The sequence below is a fragment of the Panthera pardus genome, unplaced genomic scaffold (assembly GCF_024362965.1).
Source record: "Panthera pardus isolate Hobbes unplaced genomic scaffold, ASM2436296v1 HiC_scaffold_21, whole genome shotgun sequence".
NCBI classification, from domain to species: domain Eukaryota; kingdom Metazoa; phylum Chordata; class Mammalia; order Carnivora; family Felidae; genus Panthera; species Panthera pardus.
The window spans coordinates 47,865,498-47,888,063 of NW_026526777.1; the positions used below are offsets into that span (position 1 = coordinate 47,865,498).

The window sequence follows — 22,566 nt, forward strand, 5'->3', positions numbered from 1 at the left end:
ATAGAAAGCTTATGAAGGAAATTGAAGAAGATATAAAGAAATGGAAAAACATTCCATGCTCATGGACTGGAAGAATAAATATTGTCAAAATGTCAATGCTACCCAAAGCAATCTACACATTCAATGCAATCCCAATCAAAATTGCACCAGCATTCTTCTCGAAACTAGAACAAGCAATCATAAAATTTGTATGGAATCACAAAAGGCCCTGAATAGCCAAAGTAATATTGAAGACCAAAGTGGGAGGCATCACAATCCCAGACTTTAGCCTCTACTACAAAGCTGTAATCATCAAGACAGCATGGTATTGGCACAAAAACAGACACACAGACCAATGGAATAGGATAGAAACCCCAGAATTAGACCCACAAAAGTATGGCCAACTCATCTTTGACAAAGAGGAAAGAATATCCAATGGAAAAAAGACAGTCCCTTTAACAAATGGTGCTGGGAGAACTGGACAGCAACATGAAGAATGAAACTAAACCACTTTCTTACACCATGCACAAAAATAAACTCAAAATGGATAAAGGACCTGAATGTGAGACAGGAAACTATCAAAACCCTAGAGGAGAAAGCAGGAAAAAACTTTTCTGACCTCAGCCGCAGCAATTTCTTACTCGACACATCCCCAAAGGCAAGGGAATTAAAAGCAAAAATAAACTACTGGGACCTCATCAAGATAATAAGCTTCTGCACAGCAAAGGAAACAATCAACAAAACTAAAAGGCAACCAACGGAATGGGAAAAGATATTTGCAAATGACATATCGGACAAAGGGCTAGTATCCAATCTATAAAGAGCTCACCAAACTCCACACCCGAAAAACAAATAATCCAGTGAAGAAATGGGCAGAAAACATGAAGAGACACTTCCCCAAAGACATCCAGATGGCCAACAGGCACATGAAAAGATGCTCAATGTCGCTCATCAGGGAAATACAAATCAAAACCACACTCAGATACCACCTCACGCCAGTGAAAACAGCTAAAATGAACAAATCAGGAGACTATAGATGTTGGAGAGGATGTGGAGAAATGGGAACCCTCTTGTACTGTTAGTGGGAATGCAAACTGGCACAGCCGCTGTGGAAAACAGTGTGGAGGTTCCTCAAAAAATTTAAAATATATCTGCCCTATGGCCCAGCAATAGCACTGCTAGGAATTTACCCAAGGGATACAGGAGTACTGATGCATAGGGGCACTTGTACCCCAATGTTTATAGCAGCACTCTCAACAATAGCCAAATTATGGAAAGAGCCTAAATGTCCATCAACTGATGAATGGATAAAGAAATTGTGGTTTATATACACAATGGAGTACTACGTGGCAATGAGAAAGAATGAAATCTGGCCCTTTGTAGCAACATGGATGGAACTGGAAAGTGTTATGCTAAGTGAAATAAGTCATACAGACAAACAGATACCATATGTTTTCACTCTTATGTGGATCCTGAGAAACTTAACAGAAGACCATGGAGAAGGGGAAGAAAAAAAGTGTTAGAAAGGGAGGGAGCCAAAACATAAAAGACCCTTAAAAACTGAGAACTGAGGGTTGATGGGGGGGGGGGGGGGGAGGGAGGGAAGGGGGGGTGCACCCCCCCCATTGGGATGAGCACTGGGTGTTGTATGGAAACCAATCTGACAATAAATTTCATATTAAAAATAAAAAATAAGAAAACGCCAAATAAATAAATAAAAGAAAAACTTCCCAATTCCTTTTAAGAGGCCTGTATTACTTGGATTATAATTTTTTTATAATTATAATAATTTTTCTTTAGAAAAGAAAAGCACTATAGAATTCTGACTCGAATTACATGTATGTGGATTTTATCCCACACTCAAGCAATTCTCCAACATCAGCTGGGTATCTTGTACTTCAATTCATGTCTATCTACCTGGAATTACATCAGCTTCCATAAATTAAGGGCCAAGTCCAACAAGATTGTGCCCCACCCCCACCACAATTCCAAGTCCAGGTTATTATCTGTGCTTCTGATCAAGTTACTATAAATCAGAAGTTCCATGACACCCTCCTTGGGTTCAACCGAGTTGCTAAAGAAGCCACAGAACTCATAAACATTTTACTTACTGATTTATTACTGGTTTATTATAAAACAATATAATGCTACACCCACAAAAACTCAAAATGGATTAAAATTGAATGTAAGATGTGAAATCATACAAACCCTAAAAAAAAACAAAACCCACAGATGGTAAGTTCCTTGATACCATTCTTGGCAGTGATTTTTTAGATTGGACACCAAAAGTACCAAAAGCAAAAATAAACAAATGGGACTACATCAAAAAAGCTTCTACACAGCAAAGGAAACCATCAACAAAATCAAAAGGCAACCTACTTCAAAGGAGAAAAAATTTCTAAGTCCAATATTTGATAAGGGGTTAATATCCCAAATACATAAAGAACTTATACAACTCAACAGCAAGAAAACAACCAAATTTTAAAATGGGCGGAGGATCTGAATAGACATTTTTCCAAGGAAGACATACAGAGGACAAACAGGTACATGAAAACGTGCTCCACATCACTAATCATCATAAAAATGCAAAGCAAAACCACAATGAAGTATCACCTCACACCTGTTAGAATGGCTATTATCAAAAGGACAAGAAACAGTAAGTGCTAGTGAGGATATGGAGAAAAAGGAACCCTGGGGCATGTTGGTGGAATGTAAATTGGTGTAGCCACTATGGAAAACATTACAGAGGTTCCTCAAAAAAACTATACTACCACATGATCCAGCAACTTCAATTCTGGTTATTTATCCAAAGGAAATAAAAACACTAACTCAAAAAAATATCTGAATCCCTATGTTCATTGCAGCATTATTTACAATAGCCAAGACATGGAAACAACCTAAGCATTCATCAGCGGATGAATGGACAAAGATGGTATGATACACACACACACACACACACACACACACACACACACTGGAATATTATTAAGCCATAAAAAAAAAGCAAGGAAATCCTACCATTTGTGACAACATGAACGGACCTTGAGGGCATCACACTAAGGAAAATAAGTCAGAGAAAGACAACTGTATGATCTCACTTATACGCAGAATCTAAAAAACAAAATAAAAATAAAAACTTGAGTTCATAGATATAGAGAACAGATGGATGATAGCCAGAAGCAGGTATTTGGGAGTGGGTAGAATAGGTGGACAGGGTCAAAAGGTATAAAATTCCAGTTATAAAATAATTAAGTCCTGTACAGCATGTAATATACAGCATGGTAATTATATTTCATAATGTATTAATAAATATAATAAGACTACATGATACATTATACAATTATAATAACATGTATTATATATGTTACTACAAAAAATTGCTAAGACAGTAAATCTTAAGACATCACAAAAAGAATTTCTAACTATATGTGCTGATGGATGTTAAGTAGACATACTGTGATCATTTCACATTATACACATATCAAAGCATCATGTACATCTGAAACTAATATATCAACTGTATCTTAAATTTTTTTTAAAAATCAGTTAAAAATTTTTTTAAAGATAGAACTCAGAAATAGTGAGATGGAGAAGATGCATACAGCCAGATAAGTGGGAAGAGGCACAGAGCTCCATACCTTCTCCAGGCATGCCAGTCTCCCCCAAAACTCTACTGTTCACTAGCTTAGAAGCTCTCCAAATCCAGTATTTTGGGGTTTTATGGAGGTTTTACTACAACAACACAACTGATTGATTCATTCACTAGGGGCCAGTGATTCTATCTGTAGCCCCCTTCCTCTCTCAGGAGGTTGGGGTAGGACTAAAAGTTCAGACCCTCTAATGACATCGTTTGCTCCAACTGGCAACCAGCCCCCATCTTTAGGTCCTTTCTAAAGACACTTCATTAGCAACAAAAGATACCTTTACATTTCTTACCACTTCAAAAATTCCAAGAGTTTTAGGAGCTCTATGCTAGAAATGAGAAAAGGAATATAATTTTTATATAATAAATCACAATAGCACATCCTATAATCCTCTCAATGGATGGAGAAAATTTCAACACACATTCATGGAAAAAATTCTCAGAATCTAGGAACAGAAGGGAATTTTCTCAACCTGGTATACAGCATTTATAAAAATGCTAGAGTTAACACCAGAGTTAATGATGAAAGACTGAATGTTTTTCCCCTATAGTCAGGAACAAGACAAGAATTTCCATGCTCACCATTTCTATGCATTATTATACTAGAGAGCCCAGCTTATGTAAGGGGAAAAAAAGGGGGGGGGGCATACAGATTGAAAAGGAAGTAAAATGGTCTACTCCCAGATGGTATGATGGTCTATGCAGAAAATCCCAACTCTACGAAATAGTTACTAGAATGATATCAACTACAGTATTGAGTTTATCAAGTACCTTGATTCAAGATCACAAGATGCAAGGTCAAAATATAAAAAAAACCAATTGATTTCTATGTACTAATAACAATTAACTAGAAAATAAACTGAAAATACCTGTCAACTACAGTATTGAGTTTATCAAGTACCCTGATTCAAGGTCACAAGATGCAAGGTCAATATACAAAAATCCAATTGATTTCTATGTACTAATAACAATTAACTAGAAAATAAACTGAAAATACCCTTTATAATATCCAAAGTATGAAAAATGGTGGTGGGGGGGGTAAAATTTAGCAAAACATATGTAGGCCTTGAGTACTTAAAACTATAAAAGAGTACTAAAAATTTAAAGACTGAAGTGGAGAAATTATACTATGCTCATGGATCAGCAGATTCAATACTGTCAGGATGTCATTTATCCCCAAACTTACCTCTAGATCCCTTGTTTAACTCTCATCAAAATCACAAGAGGCATATTTATTTTTGGTAGAAATTGACAAGCTGATTTATATCAAATTAAGTTTATATGAAAATGCAAAGAACCTAGAGTAGCCAAAGCAATTTGAAAAAGAATAAAGCTGTAGGACTTAACTACATAATTTCAAGATGTTAAAGGGCACCTGGGTGGCTCAGTCACTGGGTTAGCAACGGACTTGGGCTCAGGTCATGATCTTGTGGTTCATGAGTTCAAGCCTCGTGTCAGGCTCTGTGCTGACAGCTCAGAACCTGGAACCTGCTTCTGATTCTGTTTTTCCCTCTCTCTCTACTCTTCCCCCGCTTGCTGTCTCTCTCTCAAAAATAAATAAACATTAAAAAAAATAAAAAGAAAGATATAAAGCTGTATTAAGAGAGAAGGGTACTGGCAAAAGAACCTGTAGATCAATGGATCAGAATGGACAGTCCTAAAAACAGAACCTACACATACAAGTGGTCAACAGATTTCACAGAGGTGCCAAAGTAATAAGGTAGTTCAGCAAGGAAAAGAGTATTTTTCAAAAAAATAGTGCTAGAGGAATTAGCAATCCATTGCAAAAAACTCTGGTCCATACTGGTACCTTATATAAGAATTAACTTGAAATCAGTAATAGACCGGGGCGCCTGGGTGGCGCAGTCGGTTAAGCGTCCGACTTTAGCCAGGTCACGATCTCACGGTCCGTGAGTTCGAGCCCCGCGTCAGGCTCTGGGCTGATGGCTCAGAGCCTGGAGCCTGTTTCCGATTCTGTGTCTCCCTCTCTCTCTGTCCCTCCCGCGTTCATGCTCTGTCTCTCTCTGTCCCAAGAATAAATAAACGTTGAAAAAAAAAAATTAAAAAAACAAAACAAAAAAAAAAAAAAAAGAAATCAGTAATAGACCTAAGAACTAAAATCATAAAACTTCTAGAAGAAAACATACAACATTTTTGTGACTTTCGATTCAACAAAGATTAGTTAGGCAAGAATCAAAAGAAAAATATAAATAAATTAGATTTCATCAAATTAAAGGCTTCTGCTTCACAAAAGGCAGAACTAAGGAAATGAGATAAGCATATACCAGGAGAAAGTATTTGCAAAACATGTCTGGTAAAGGACTTGTACCCATTCATATATAAATAATCCTTCCAACTCAATACAAAAGTCAATTTTTAACAACAAGCAAAGGATGCAAGGAGACACCTTAAGGAAAATTTACAAATGGAAAATATGCATATGAAAAGATGCCCAACATTATTCATCATTAGAGAAATTTCAACACCATAATGAAATACCACTACACACCCGTAATTAAAAAAAAAAATTAATGTTTATTCATTTTTCAAAGAGAGACAGAGCACGAGTCGGGGATGGGCAGAGAGAGGGAGACACAGAATCGGAAGCAGGCTCCAGGCCCTGAGCTGTCAGCACAGGTGTCATCACACCAACGCGTGGCTCAAATCCATGAACCATGAGATCATGACCCGAGCCAAACTTGGATGCTTAACCAACTGAGCCACCCAGGCGCCCCATGAATAGTAATTTTTTTAAGTGGACAATACCAAACATTAACAAAGATGCAGCTAGAACTCTCATATGTAGTTTACAGTAATGTGAAATCATACAGCCACTTTAGAAGAGTCTGACAATCTCTTATAAAGTTAAACATGCCCTTACTGAACGACCCAACAATCCTACTCCTAGGTATTCACTCAAGAGAAGTCCATGATCAAAGTGTATGCAAATGTTCATAGCAGCTTTATTTATATAAATACCCCACACAGGAAAGAACCCAGATGTCACCTGATGGGAATGGATAACAAATTGAGATAAATATAGTGGAATGGTACGCAACAAGAAAAAGTAACAAACTACTGATACTGATGAATCTCAAAAGCACCATGGTAAGTTAAAGAAGCTAGACACAAACGCTAGATGTTATTTAATTCCATTTATATGAAATTCTTGAAAAGTCAAACTTACAGAAAGCAATATTTATGTAGTGTCTACAGCTGGGGAAAGAGATCAACTACAAAGCAGCATAATGGAAATTTTTGAGAATGATGGAAATGTTTGGCCTCTTGATTTTGATGATTATGCAGTGAGGTACATTTGTCAAAATTCAAAGTGTACATTTTAAATGGATAAACTATATGTAAGTTCTGCTACTAAAGCTAGTATTTTTTAAGTTATAGAGGTAAGGCACTTTTATATCTTGAATTTAATTTCCATGTGCTTCTTCTAAGCTCTACGAAAGTTGTCATCTTGCTAATTTAACCAGGGTTTTTGTTGGTTATATTCTAGTAGCTTTTGTTCAAAACTCCTTCAGCATACACACAGAAAAGTACCAGGACTGTAGTGCTCAGGGCCAGCCATTCAGGTAAAGATATTCATGAGGGAAGCTGCAAATATACTTCTAGGACTTTGGTGAGAAGCTGGAACTAGAGACAGCTGCACAAAGTACAGGTGTCCCTCACTTTTCAAAAGTTCATGCTATGCCCTTTCACTTTTATGAAAAATCTAGGGTCCGTTCTCATTTTTGCTAACCCAAAGAAATCGAAAGAGGATTTTCACTTTTATCAATAAAGGCCAAAAGCAAAAAGAGCATCCAGCAATCGTTTTGCAGTGAGCAGTTATAGGGGCAGCGCGCGCCGAGCAGCCAGAGTGGCATCACCAGCCTCCTTCCCCAAGAACTACATTCAGCATCAAACCACCATAGCTTTGAATTGTGCTTTACCCCCATTTATTTTGTGCATCCATTAGCAAGATGTGTCCTAAGGTAGAAAATCCATTGGCTAGATGTATCATAAGGTATCAGAAAAGCCTAAGAGAGGTTATTTTTGGGGTCTAAGAAGGCTCAAAATTTTTTCTATATAAATTAATGGCAATTGTTTCTTTGCTTTACACGGTTTCAACTTTCAAAAGGTTTCATAGGAACACCCTACTTTCCAATAGTGGGGGAAGCCTGTAACAGAAACCATGGGAGTTGATACAATTTTATTCTTTTCTCACTGCCACCTCTTACTAGCTAATAATCCACACAACCATAGAAAATGCTCAAGTTAAATCTGAAATTAAGCTTCTCCGTCTAAGTATTAACCACTGAATTTAAACACATTTTTGGTTTATACCTCCAAACTCCTATATCTCACCTGGTTTAATTTTTCAGCGTGATTCAGCCTTGAAGTCTCTACCACATTTGACTTAAAAGTATTTTCCACGTTCAGTATTTGCTTCGGTGGTTCCAAGTTTGAAGTGGGTTGCGAAAAGCGTGCCTTTGTGACTGGGGAGACTGTAGGGTAGGACCTTTGTTGTTTCATTCTAAAAGGCTGGGTAAACATTTTACCTCCTTTTGTGAATAAAAGAAGAGCGGAGAAAAGTTGTCACTAACAATTTCTACTTTATTTTCTGGTGATTCTATATAGAGGCTACTGTGACCTAACTGTTCTCAACTTAGAAATAACAATTATGGAAAGTAAGCTTACATTTTCATATTGCCAAATAAAATTTACATACAATGGAAAAGATTAGTCATCTATAAAAGAAAACCAAGGGATCATACATGTGTTACTGAAAAGGTTGGAGCTATCTAAAAACTCCATTTAAGATCACCTGAATATAATTACAGAAAGGCAGATTTTAATAGGTAAAAACCGAAAAACGTTTAGGAGGCTAAAAAGTCTCCAACTAAGAAGTCTGCTTAAAACTATGCTTCTCAAACTGAATAATCACCTAGTAGTATGGGAGCAGGAAAGGGGGCTAAAAAGCTATAGAATAAAGGATATTGTTCTAGAGTACAGATTTTTTTCTTCAAGATTTATAGGGAGGAAAATACCACTGGCAAGATATATGCTGATGTACAACATGAATGATCAATCACTAGACCTCACTGTGGTCTCTTTCTTTACCATAAGATCAAGGCCCCCCCCCCCCCCCCCCACACACACAAATTGTTTCCAAGATACCCTGATGATAGGAAGAAGGATCACAGGTGAGAAACATGAACAATCCAATCACTGGGAAGGAATATCACTCCCCCCATTCAATAAGTTGGCAAGCTGCTTTATACACTATCAACCTCTTACAACTTTAATAGCATAGGTTTGTCTCCCCAAGTTCAAGTAACTCAAGAATACTGATATTGCTGATGGTTGAGGGTAAGATTCAAAACACACACTGGCCCCTATAGTCTTCCCTGACCAGAGCTCGTAAACCCCCTAGGATATCTACATCAAATTACATTTCCTACCACAGTTTAAGTATTGGTTTCTAAACTGGGGACATTCTCATGGTTTCACCTATATTAATCTAAATACAGATTTTAGAGAAAAAGAAAAATCACTGAAATAGGCGTAGAGATTCCCAAAATAGGCTCAGTGTATAGATTCTGTACCGTCAAGGGTCTAGTGAGGCACTATACAAATGATCACATTGGTCTTCTGAGACTTTAAGAGGGACAGTGATTCGGGGACGAAAGGTACAGCATACAATCCATGGTATTATAACAACATTGTATGGCACATGGTAACTACACTGTGGGGAGCACAGCACAAGGCAGTCAAATCACTGTGCTGCACACCTGAAACTAATGTAACACTGTGTGTCAACTCAACTACTATATAGGTATATAGTAGTGTGTGTGTATAAACATAAAACAAAAACAAGAGGGACAATGACTGGGTAAGAACAGCACTGGCTAAACAGTATTAACAGCTGCGTTTCTAACCCTGGCTATAACACCTTTCTAGCCGTGCAACTTTGCAAAAGTCATTTACGTATCCTGAGCTTTGTTTTCCTTATCCCTAAGACTGGGTCATTTACCCTACGGTGTGGCTAGGAGAATCCAAGGTAAAACGCTATATAAGTGGTTATCATTACACTACATAAATTATTGCAGCGCCTGCTAGGATACCAAACATCAGTGCCAGCAAAACTCAGATGGCAAATGTTACTAACTAGTATTAGTTTTAAACTTTTCATCTTCCCTATCTTCCTTACATGAACACACGCAACTAATGTTCGCTTACAGTGTTCCAGAGAAAGCAGATCTTGTATTTTTATAATAGCTACCACTTATTACACCCTTATAAATGCCAGGCACTTTTCAGACCTCATCTCGTTTCATCCTCAGCACTACTCCAAGAGGCAAGTATGATTATTCCTATTCTAGAGATGAGGAAACTAAGGCTCAGATGTTTTAAGTAACTGGAGTGAGATCACTCAACCAGCAAGTGGCAGAGCCAAGATGCAACTTTGACAAACTCTGGGAGCTTAGGGATTACCTACCTCTCTATCTACCATGACTGCTCCAAAATTTGCTAACCCACAATTACTAAGTACTAAGTTACTAAGTACTAATGCTAACATGCTTACCTGCTGGCCATCCTCTCTGCTTTTCCTCTGTTACGCTCTTCCTTAGCATCAACAAAGAACCTGCTCTGGTCTGCTCTACTGAAATGACATCTGAAGCAGCATTAAGTACTTCGAACATAGAGAGGAATCCATACTGTACATACTGGAATGAACGTCCAAATCGCCTGGAAAATGCCTTTTCAAAATCAGAAAGGAGAACGGGAGATAACGCCAACAGGTCTTTCAACTCACTCTTCACAACAGCTGGAAGAATGGGAGGCACCCTTCCCCGGTAAGGTACTCGCCGACGGAAGCTCGGCCCAGAGCAAACACTGGCCCTTCCCCTTGGCATGGAATTTCGAACCTTATGGTTGCTCCTCTGTTTTGCAACTAAACTTGCTATTCCTTTGGTGGATTCATCTGGAATGGCTAAGGAGGTGTGAAAAAAGAAATCACAGTTAGATGAAAACTTGCTCCTTTCTTTACCCTTACATCTGTGGTTATACAATTTTAATTCTCCAAGGAGCTGTGTATCTAGGTAACATGATAAACATGAACCTTTGGTTCCTCCATTTCTTTTAGACAACCACTTGTTAGCTCCTCTATCAGAAGATGAAGACAGAAAGATCAAGCCCAATATTTAACATTACTTCTGACTCCTGAAATATCTGAAACTCTCAAGATGAACAAACTTTCCTGCAATGTTTTTTTCTGTGCGTCACGAAATTTAAAACATGAATTCATGGTTAAAGTCCCATTGTTATGCTTCTTCCAATTTAAGGTGCAATAATTTGAAATCACATGCAAAATGTAGTTCCTGTGAATGCACATTTTTCTGGAGAAATAAATTCTTGATTTTGCTAAAGCTTTAACTCTGCCCACAACTTCAAAGGTAACCATGAACCCTCTCCCCCTCAAAAAATTAAAATCCCCTGCCTGGGGTGCAGGATAATCGCTATAACAATTTTTTTCTTTTATATTTTTAATTCCAGTTAACATACAGTGTTATGTTAGTTTCAGGTGTACCACATTCAATAATTCCATACATCACCTGGCGTACTCCCCATTGCCTATTTACCAGAAAAATTCTTTGCTAATTACGTGTTACTTATAGATCTTCAAATTCTAAGCTTACCTTTCAGTATTACAGTACCATCCCCACAAGGGCAGACAGTGACAACATCAGGCATGTCCAACACCAGCTCCATAGTGGACCGATATCCAAGAACCCGGAGTGGTAAATGGCTGCCAACCATCAAAAGGTACTCCTTTTCCAACTGCTGTGGGGTCAAACCATCTTTGGTGGAGATAAGAAGTGACCTTATTTCTTTCCTCAGGCATTCCTGGATACGCTCTTGTTCAGACATGGCACCCTACCGGATTTAAGATAGAAACGTGGCTCATTAGGAAGAGCAGACAAACCCAAGAGGGAGGGAGGGGAGTTTAAAAGGATCAATAGTGGAATATAAACAATCGACACCAGAGTTCTAAAGGTGATAAAGCAGAAGCAAAACCATGAGGATTCTCTGAAACTCGGCGTTTCACACAATGCAAGCTCTCTCAACCTGTGTCGATTCACCTGCACGCGTCTGGAGACATCATTGCCCCTGGCTAACGTGTGGGAAGTCCAAGTTCCTGGCTCGACTTTGCTGAAGCCCCGATAACGGTTTGTCTGGGGTCTCTACACCGCAAACTTCGCTTCAGACGGGATCCCTCCTCGACGCTGGGAAAAAGCTCGGGAAGGAGGCAAACGCAATACCGCCTTCCCCAGCGCCAGGAGAGGGCTCCCGGTAAAGACGCTCGCACCGGCATACCTGGTCCGGCCCAGACCGACGGGGAGGCTGCCCGCTTCCTCTTACCCAAGTCAACGACCTCATCTGTGCCCGGGAGCGGGGTCCCCTGCCCACCCCAACGTCCCTCCCTGCCCCCAGGCGGAAGGGGAAGCTTCCCTTCCCTCGATCCCTGGGGACTGCCCACGCAGCGAGGGGGTTGTAGGGAGAGGCCGGCAGGAGGCAGGCGGGTGGAGTGTTGCCCCTCACCCGTGTCACCCACAGTGCGGGCGCTGCCGTTGCGTGGCCCAGAGACTCAAAGGCGCTCTCCCGTCCAGCCGCCTTGGAGGAGCAGCGCCAAAGCGCCCGCGCGCCTGCGCACCAGTGCTGGAGGGCGGGAGGCGTGCAACCCGCGCGGCGTTCCAGCCCCGAGGGCGCGCGGCGGGTGGGACGGTTGGGCAGGGCGGGACGCTCGGGGGTCCAGGCTGGGGGCCGACCGGCGCGGGGCCGCCACGCTAGGCTCTCGGGCGGCGTTGGCTCCTTCGGTGGGGGGTGGGGGGGTACGGAAATCGCCGGCGCCTACCTCGTCCAGCGTGGCTGGGAGACGCGAGGTGGGGCCGCGGCTCGAGAACCTCTCCGACCACATCCCCAGCCCGACAGGGGCAAGGGCAGCGGGCCGTCCCGCCTTTGGGACAGGCAGGTGGGAGGAGGAGGTGTAGGGGGCCTCGAGGTTCTTGACTTGGGTGTGCCTCATAATCACCGGTGGAGCTTGTTTAAGGGGAAAAAAGATACCCAGGTCTGATCGTCGAGGGAAATTACAGGCATTTCTGAGGCTAGGTGTTGAATCCCTGCAGAGTTACATGCAATTTAAGCTCCGGGAAGAGACGAATGACTGGGACCTGGAGAAAGAAACTTACTGGTGCCATTGGAGAAAAACGAGCTGGCAAACTAAAAAAGGGAATGTATATTTGGGTAAATAACCTGGGAATGTATTTACTGGATAGGTGGAATGAGCCCGATTTGTACGGTCCTTGAGAACTAGAAAACAGTTTAAGAGGTGCAGAACAGAGGCACAGTATAAAGACCTTTAAGATGTACACTCTAAAAAAGTAAAAAGGCAAACCAAAACATAACCAAGGAATCTGAATTAAGAAGGAAAGCTGTGCACGCACATCTACTTTAATTTCCACCTAAAATTCCATGACATGTTAAATCCAAAAAAGCTCTAGGAACAAAATGTTCCATCAATGAGGCAGGTATATTGAGGAATCCCTGACAGAAAATAGAAAAGATTTATGGGCTGGTTTATAGTCGAATGGACAAGGCTAAATAGCAAATTAACAAAAAGGAAAATGATGAGATGTGAAAAGTGAATCTAGATGTTCCAACACCCAAATGACAAATGTTACAGAAGCAACGGAAAGAATGGTGGTGAGGTCTGGGAGTTAAAAAAGAAGGACAATATCCCAGATGTGAAGAAAAACACATTTTCAGATTAAAAGGGCCGAGTGAGTCCTTAGAATAACTAATGAAAAAAAAGATCCCATCCTAGGAGAAGATCCCATCCCAAGCCTAGGAGAAAGGGAATCAAGAGTTTTGTTTTTTCTTTAAGTTTTTTGAGAGAGTGTGTGTGGGAGGGGCAGAGAGAGGGAGAGAGAGAATCCCAAGCAGGCTCTGTACCGTCAGCACAGAGCCCCATGTGGGGCTCGAACTCACAGTGGGATCATGACCCTAGCTGAAACCAAAAGTCAGATGCTTAACCAAGTGAGCCACCCAGGCACCCAAGAGATTTTATATAAAGAGATTATATAAGCACTGGACATTAGATAGCTATCGGATTTCTCAGTGGAGCAGTATCTTCAAAGCTGAAACAAATCCTTTACCCAGCCAAACCAGCATTAAGTGCAGGAAAAGAAAAGACATTTTCAGACATGTAAGATTCAGAAAGCTTATCTAACTTGAGAATGACTCCTGCAAAATGAACAATGAATTGAAAAAACATTATCCCAGATTCTCATCCCCAATTATCTAACAGCTACCACACATTGAGCACTTACAAGATGCTCTTTTATGTAGAATATCTAATTTTCTCCCCAGTTACTCTGAGGTACAATCATGATCCCCACGTTAAAGTGAAGAAACGGATATACAGACATGAACAAAGGTACAACAAAGAGTGATAGGCAAGAAAAACATAAAACTTATGGCTCAATCTAGAAAGGTAAGAAAAAAGAGACTTTTAGAAAGCTATTCTGGAGCTAAATCCCAGATCAATAACTGAAAACCAAGAGTCAGGGGCTATTTGAATTACTCCAGTGAGGAGACCCCACTGAAAGTCCTCACGTGCTTGGGTTTATGATAATGCAGTCATTCTCCAAGACCCAAAAGTCTTTTGTGATGACTCACCTGGGAAGTGAATGGAAATAAGGTAGGAACAATCACACCAGGTATCTTCCACGTCTTTGATGGTAACACTTGCCTCTGCAGTTCTCCAGGTAGGCTTTTGATGTATGTTTCTGGCACTCTGCTTGGCATTTTCTACCAGAATAGCCCTTACTCAATGAGTGAATGCACCAATGCAGGAATTCTGTCTGTTACTGAGATTCCTAGTCCAGTTTTTCACTTGGCAAGCAGGGTACATAACCACAAGAGGAACTCACAGTCCCACTAGCCCTATCCAAAGGTGACAGTGGGCCAGAATTCATTTATCACCAACCCCTGTACACTCAGAATGTGAATGGCAAACAGTGACTTTTGGGGTCCCAGAAATTAGAGTTAGTTAGCATTAGGAAGTGATAGTCACTGAAAAACGTAGGCGCTTCCTTTTCTTCAGAGCAGTTATCCTAAAAAGGATGAAGGTTTGCAATGTTAGGTAGGGCAGCATCTTTCTGTAAGAGAATAGTCAGATTGCATTCAAGAGACTCTGGGTCCAGGATCTGATTTAGTTTGAGGAACAGGGTGACAAAGCCAGGTCTCTCACTCATGAGATGCGTCTGTTCCCTGGACCTACAATAGTGTTTTGTTGGTCTGTTTGCTTTTGTTGTTACACAAATCAAAAAGACTCCGCTGTTTTTTGAGTTCATTCCTTGGGATCCTACCATTAATTAACAACAACCAGAGAGTTCTGTGAGTTAGACCAATGTGTTTTTCCACCCTGCTGCCTATTATGATGATCAGTTAATTCTGGTAATTAACTGTCTCCAGCTGGTCTCCTCCCATCCCTGCTTGCATCTAGGAGTGTATTTCAATTGCAGCTGCTGCTACCAGCAGTTCTGCCTTAGAAAACAGCCAGGAAAGAGGTTTTTGTGTTTTGTTCAAGCTTCTGAAGCTTTAAATATGCCTCATGACAAGAATGAGAGGATCTTTAGATAAACAGAAGAGAGAGTGGGTGAGTTCAAGTTCATGACAGAACCAATATAGCATTCCTGCCTCCCAACGTTTTTTAACATTATGCCTAATTTGGGACCATTTGATGGTATTGTTCAATTTTTCTTCCCACAAGCAATTACTCCAACTTTTGCCATCCCTCCTACACTTTTTACCCACTCCTGCCTCACCACTAGAAATTGACTTTGCTTGGACTCCCAGAGAAAGTGGAGGCTCTCATGCATGAAACTTCCGAGCTTCCAACTCAGAAACAACTCAACTAGCCCTGCTCTCAGCTTTCCTTGTGGTCTCAGCAGGTGAGGGACCATCTATCTCACCCATCCATCCTACTCTTGTGTCTATCTCCCCAACTCCTCTAGCTCCATGACCTTTGGCTATTATTACACAGTCCTGTATAATCAACATCTCTTTACACTCCTTTCCTATAACAAAATTTTGCGCTAATCCTTTTAATCTTACACAACACAGACACAGGGAGTGGGAAACGTAAAAATACACTTTTGACCTATGTACCTCTGTAGCCATTCCTGCGTGGCCAAGTCCTTGAATAAACAGTCCACGCTCATTTTTTTCCCACTTTTTCATCCACCATGCACTACTCAACCCAAAGCAAGGAGCCTGCTACTCTAAATAGCTTTCTTAAGCTACTTTTAGCAAAATCACCAATGACAAATCTTGTAATTGACAACTCTTAAGGACTTTTCAATCTTTTCATCTTTGATAATCTCTGATGTTTACTTTTGGTGTCCCCTCCTTTTCTAAAAATCTCTCCTTGGTGGGTTTCTATGCTGCACCAGCCTTGGATCCTAGCTTTCTGCTCTATTTCTGATATGAAATGCCCACGTACTCCAGGGTGTGTCCTTGGCCCTTCTCCTTTTTACTCTTCCCTCTTCCTGAGTGACCTTTTTCTTTCTCATGGTTTCAGCTTTGGGGGCTGCCTTTGTTCATTTAAGCAACAAATATCTTTTTAGCTCCTATTACGTTCCAGGCAGCGTTCTAGAAGATGGGACTAAAACAGCAAAACAAAGTGCCTGTTCTCCCGGACCGTAACAAGGACAAGCAAAAGGCAGATAAATATATAATGTCGAGTAATAATTGCTTTTAAGGGAGTGAGAAGGGACTGCTTTAAATGAAGTATTTAGAAAACTGTTTTGTTTGGCCTCTACGATAGTGGTTTTACAACGTGTGGTTCCAGAGCCGCTGCATCACCTGAAAACTTGTTAGCAACGCCAATTATCAGACCCCACCCCAGACCTGCTGAATCAGAAACGGCAGCGGGGGAGGGGTAGAGGGTCCAGCAGAGTGTTTTAATAAGCCCTCCAGGTGATTCTGAGGCATGCAAAGTGAGAACCACCACTCCAGAGCAGTTTCCCACCGCACGCGTCATGAATACATTACAGGCGTGGAGTCTAATGCTGATTTTTCTCAGCCCACTGGGGCGACTTCAGGGGTGGGGGCAAGCAGGTGCTGGAAGCCCTCCAGCCCAAAGTAGCCTCCACCCAGACTTTTCAGAGGCAAGCAAGTGGGGTCAGACGCAGTACCCACAGGGACCCAGGTAGGAAGGCAAGGGCCGTTCAACACTCACCAACAGGCTCAAGAAGCTAGGCGCTAAAGGTTCTACTTCTGCTTCAGGGCCACCCCTGCGGCTGCGCGGATGAAGTTCCCGACCTGAACGCAGAGAGTCTGCGCAGCACAGCGCGAAGCTAGGCCCGCGACGGTGGAGGGGCGTGGCTCTTGCTGGGCCCTTGTCTGCGCACTCAGGGCAGCTTCCGCTCTAGCTGTGCTTTGAGCGCTCTTAGTAAGGCACCTGGTCCTTAAGGTTTCATCGTGATTCTGAAATAGTCCTTAGGAAAAAGGTTGATTGGATTTTAAATCCATTTGCATCATCACAAGGAATATCAAAATTACATTTGTTGATGAAAGCTACTCGACTCTTCAACTGTTAACCTAAATTTTTAAGTGGTTGTAAAAATAGTTTTCAGCTTTTTTTTCAACGTTCTTTTATTTTGTGTGAGAGAAAATCCCAAGCAGGCTCCGCACCGTCGGTGCAGAGCCCAAGGCAGGGCTCAATTCCACTAACCGTGAGATCATGACCTGAGCCAAAATCAAGAGTTCGGTGCTTAACTGAGCCACCCACACATTCCAGTTTTAAAAACTCTTTTAATCACTTTACGATGTATATCAAATTATCGTGTTAGACACCTTAAAAATAATTTTTGTCAATTATAGCTCACTAAAGCTGGAAAATAACTTTTAAAATTGTGTGAACACATTTCTCATCAATGGTGACAAAAATTTTAAAAGTTTATTATTAAAAAGATTTGATTAGAAATTTTACGTAACAACTTCAAACAATATATTTGTGGAAGCAAGCTCACCATTCTTCTTTTCCTCATTTAAAGTGAACTTTAGGGGCGCCTGGGTGGCGCAGTCGGTTAAGCGTCCGACTTCAGCCAGGTCACGATCTCGCGGTCCGTGAGTTCGAGCCCCGCATCAGGCTCTGGGCTGATGGCTCAGAGCCTGGAGCCTGCTTCCGATTCTGTGTCTCCCTCTCTCTCTGCCCCTCCCCCGTTCATGCTCTGTCTCTCTCTGTCTCAAAAATAAATAAACGTTAAAAAAAAAATAAATAAATAAAGTGAACTTTAATTTTTTTATATAATTAATTGGCATGTAACATGTTGGTTTCAGGTGTACATTATTTGATACTTGTATATATTGCAAATGAGCACCACAATAGTTAACATCCATGCCCCTACACAGTTTAGAAAAAATTTTTTTCTTGTAATGAGGACTTGTAAGATCTACTCTCTTATGAAATACAGTACTATTAACTACAGTCACCATGCCACTACATATCTCCATTATTTATTTATAACTGGAAGTTTGTATCTCTTTACTCCCTTTATGCATTTCAAGATTGTATTTTAAAATTGAAAATATTTTATTAGGGGATGCCTGGGTGTCTCAGTCAGTTAACCATCTGACTCTTGATTTCAGCTCAGGTCATGATCTCACAGTTTATGAGTGAGATCTCAAGCCCCACGTTGTGCTCTGTGCTGGCAGTGCAGAGCCTGCTTGGGATTCTCTATCTTTCTCCCTCTCTGCCCTCCACTGCTCATGCTCTCACTCTTTTTCTCTCAAACATAAAGAAATAAACATTTTTTCAAAGTAATTAAAAAAATATTTTATTAGTACACAAACCTTCTGATATTGAATCCCTAATACTTTTCCATTTTCTTTTTACCATGATCATATATCAAAGATATATTTTTCTAAAAAATTTTTAAGTGTTTATTTTTTGAGAGAGAGACAGAGACAGAGCATGAGCGGGGGAGGGTCAGAGACATAGGGAGACACAGAATCCAGAGCAGGCTCCAGGCTCCAAGCTGTCAGCACAAGAGTTGGACATGAGGCTCAAACTCACCACAAGATCATGATCTGAGCCAAAGTTGGACACTTAACCCACTACACCACCCAGCTCCCCTCAAAGATATAATTTTATTGCTGTGCCCTTTATAGATAACCTCAAATCCTTTTGTTTGCCCCAGTATGCTATTCAAATTTTGTTTGCAATAATGGGCAAATTAGAAGCACTGCTCTAGGATCTTAAGATCTCTCTCTCACTCTTCCTCCCCCTCCCTCTCCCTCCCCCTCCATCTCCTCCATAACCCAACACTTAAACAGGTAACATACAAAACAGCATCCTCAGGGTCACACAAGTCAGCAGAAATAAGAAATTTAAGGGAATTTCATCTGCAATGGGAACAAATTCTAAATTGAAGTATAATGGAGCCAAAGCTGTCCATAATCCCTTTTCCGAGTGCTATGTTCTCTTTTAGTGGTTCTCTGTCTTCCCTCCCCCTTGGCAATCAGGAATACCTCCAGATTTGGGATGGAAGATTACCTACAATTAAGGAAAAGTCTTGGGGCACCTGAGTGGCTCAGTTGGTTAAGTGTCTGCCTCTTGGTTTCCGCTCGGGTCATGACCTCAGGGTTTGTGGGATCAGGGCCCCCATCAGGCTCTGCGCTAACAGTACAAAGCCTGCTTGGAATTCTCTCTCTCCTTCTCTCTCTGCCACTCTCTCTCTCTCTCTCTCTCTCTCACACACACAAAATAAATAAATAAACATTAAAAAAATAAAAGGAGGGGCACCTGGGTGGCTCAGCCGCTTAAGCGGCCGACTCTTGATCGCGGCCCAGGACATGATCTCACGGTTCGTGAGTTCAAGCCCCACATCAGGCTCTGCGCTGATGGCACGGAGTCTGCTTGGGATTCTGTCCCTCCTTCTCTCCGCCCCTCCCCTGCGTGTGCCCTCTCTCCCTCTCTCTCTCAAAATAAATAAATAACCCCCCGAAAAAACCTTTAAAAAAATAAAAAATAAAATAAAATAAAAGGAACAGCCTTATCCCAGGCTACCCTTCCATCATAACACTTTATTACACCTGTTTACACATCAGTTTCTCCCTGTTAGACTGTAAGTTCCTTGAGGGCATGTGCCATATCTTACCTCTACGTCCTCAGAGGTGAGCAGTGCCAAACACATAGCAGGTGCTAAGTATCTGTGAAGTGAATTAATGAGAGAAAAGTCAGGTCAGTCTTACCTCACCACTGGACCTGACAAGGGGACAAGTGCATCGCCAGTGAAGAAGGTGGGAAGGAACATAGATGTTCCAGATCAGTATAGTTAGGGGAAGTGGGTCTGCCAGAGATGTCTACGGTTGTGACCAACTGCCCAGCCTATTAAGGTTAAAATACCCACCCTTCCCAAGTCTTCTATCTCCTCACTGCCCCCCTCATTAACGCAGGTGGTCACCAAATTCTGTTGATTCTCCGCCTGAGAAGCAGCTTCTGCCTCCTGGCCATTCCCACTGCCACAGCCCAGGTCCAGCTCTCAACAGCACCACTTTTCTAGACCTCTGCTATGCCCTCCCAGTTGGCCTCTCTGCCATCTACAAATTGAGAAAGTCAAATTTAAGTCCCTGTAGTCTCCTCCAGCTCTAAAATGATAAGATTTGCAACTTTATCTAGTGACAAGGAAGTCCAGGCTTTCTATTAAATAATTCATATAAACCAATATTCACTCCACTTAGCAAATGGATATACAATTTCAAAATACTAAATAATAACTATAATAATTTAGAAAGCCTTGAAATCGTCCAAGACCTTTGGCTTTTGACCTTGGAAACAAACTCAAAAGTCAACAACTGTAATTGGTCCTCCCTTCCTAGTAAACCCTCACAGATGCCAGTCTCATAACAAATCCGAACAAGGAGTAAACTATTAAGAGTACAAAAATGTGCACATACACTTTCAACAAAGGGATGACCAATACTTTCAATTAAAAAGGAATCTAGAAAGAAAACAGCAACATCCTTGTAAGTACAGCCAGCCTGAGGTGCATTCTGCTGCCTCAGCACTCCCCAACCCCCCCACCCCACACCTTTCAGAGATGCTGGGTTGACCTTTCTACCATGCAACGTGATGCTCTTTCTCAGCTATTGTCATTGCCATCCATAATCTCAACAGCCTTGTGTTGTAAGCAGGTGCGTGTGTAACTGTTATATGTGGATACTGAAAATGAAGTCAGATCATGTAACTTCTCCATCGTCCCTACAGCAAAGGAGACTGACAACAGGCACCCTACATGGGCTCCAATGCCAAGTAGGGCCTTTTCTCATCAATTTTTCTCCGGCCAGAAATCCCTCTATCTTCTTGGCAGACAGGGTGCGATTTTGAGATTATCATTTGGCCAGATAGCCTGCCAATTCCTGGAGTAAAAATTGAGGGCCAAGTTTACTTTAAGAATCTATAGCTAGGACCCCAGGTCCAATTAATTTGTAACAGAATCAAAGGCTGAGAAGAAAAACAAATACTATCATCGGTTTCAGGCTTTTCTGAACAGGAAAATATTTACAGGATGATAAACTGTGTTTAATAGCAACTATTAATTTGAGTGAATATTAGGTAATCATGATACTTTTCCCTCTATGGACCAAATGAAGCTTCAGAATTTTTCTCAGTGTCCTGCTCTAGGCAGGAACTATAAATTGAGGCAGGCACTCGAAAGAAACATTTGCCTCTCTTACATTACTACCATGCAAGAATCAGGTTTAGAGAGTAAAAGCCAAATCTATTTAAGTTACTTTATTACTAATCCTTTATTTTATTCCCAGTGACCTAATTTAGAATATATGGAAGAAAGTACTGGAGTGGTTTTTCCAGAGCCATGGGAGTTACTTCGGGTCCACATTCTTTAATAAGGTTTTTGACAGGAAAACCTGTGTGAACTCAGTAACTATTGAAAAATAAAAAACATTTCTGCCATCGTGATCTGCGGTATTGGAGCAGAATCCTCAATCTTGAGTTTGAAGCGTTACCCATTCAGTGAGAAATGATTAATAGTAAAAGAGAAATAAATTCATTCAATGTTTCAAGTTCCTCAGAAGTGAGTGGGGCAGCTCCCCCAGTTTGTTGCTGGATGGAGCATGGCCAGGAACCTGAAAAAGTGACAGTCCTGCCTTCATCAAGGAAACATGGGAACGGAGCCTAGCAAAGGACAAAAGCATCCTTAAAAAAAAAATCAGATCCCTTCCCCTCTATGATTCTTCAAGAAGCATTACATCATCAACAGGCTTAAGCATTAGTAAACACAATAATAAGTTAATAAAAAAAAGAAATATAAATGTAAATAAGAAAGAGAGAGAGAGAGAGAGAGAGAGAGAGAGAGAGAGAGAGTGAGTAGAGGCCTAAAAGAGTTTCCCTAATCCCCCCACCTTTTGAAATGTGGATCCTCCCAAAAGTAGTCCGACACACTAATTCCACTTTGAAAGCACTTGCAAGAGCAGGGCCAGGATATAAAATAAATGAGGGCGAGAGGGGAAAGGCGCCCTGCGGCAGCCTCCAGGGGGTAAGGGGACGCTTGGGAGAAGTTTCTCATTTTACCTTAGGGTTACCCTAATTCGACGACCTATAATCGGTTCCCTTAAGCTGTCTAGCGCCCCCTCGAGGACCACGTCCCTAGTTCCTAGGCCGCGCAGAGGCCGCGCAGAGCGCCACCGCCCCTTCGGCGATCTGCGAGCCTCCGCGGTGGGTCAGGCAACCGAACCTGCTTTACAGCTCAAATCGTCGTCCGTAGAAACGCATGTTGATGCCACAGCAAGCGGCACGCGGGCTTCTCACAAACGCCTCGTGGCCAAGGTCGCGCGAGTCGCCGGGCTGGGCGGGCGGGCGT

At 41.4% G+C, this 22,566-nt stretch overlaps 1 protein-coding gene across 4 annotated transcripts in view; it reads right to left on the reverse strand.

Annotated features, from left to right (window-relative positions):
• Nucleotides 1-17,174, reverse strand: part of TDRD5 (tudor domain containing 5) — a 99,569-nt gene extending 82,395 nt beyond the window's left edge. For 3 of the 4 annotated variants that reach the window (XM_053909211.1, XM_019426497.2, XM_053909209.1), the window contains exons 1-4: nucleotides 16,920-17,174; nucleotides 11,314-11,551; nucleotides 10,200-10,607; nucleotides 7,979-8,175 (exon numbers count right to left, since the gene is read on the reverse strand). In XM_053909211.1, the coding sequence (XP_053765186.1) occupies nucleotides 7,979-8,175; nucleotides 10,200-10,607; nucleotides 11,314-11,545 (837 nt within the window). In that variant the 5' untranslated portion in view covers nucleotides 11,546-11,551; nucleotides 16,920-17,174. Of the gene's footprint in view, nucleotides 1-7,978; nucleotides 8,176-10,199; nucleotides 10,608-11,313; nucleotides 11,552-12,217; nucleotides 12,315-16,919 lie in introns of those variants that run through there. The other variant, XM_053909210.1, reaches the window with a different exon arrangement.
• Between the last annotated feature and the right edge of the window lie 5,392 nt (nucleotides 17,175-22,566).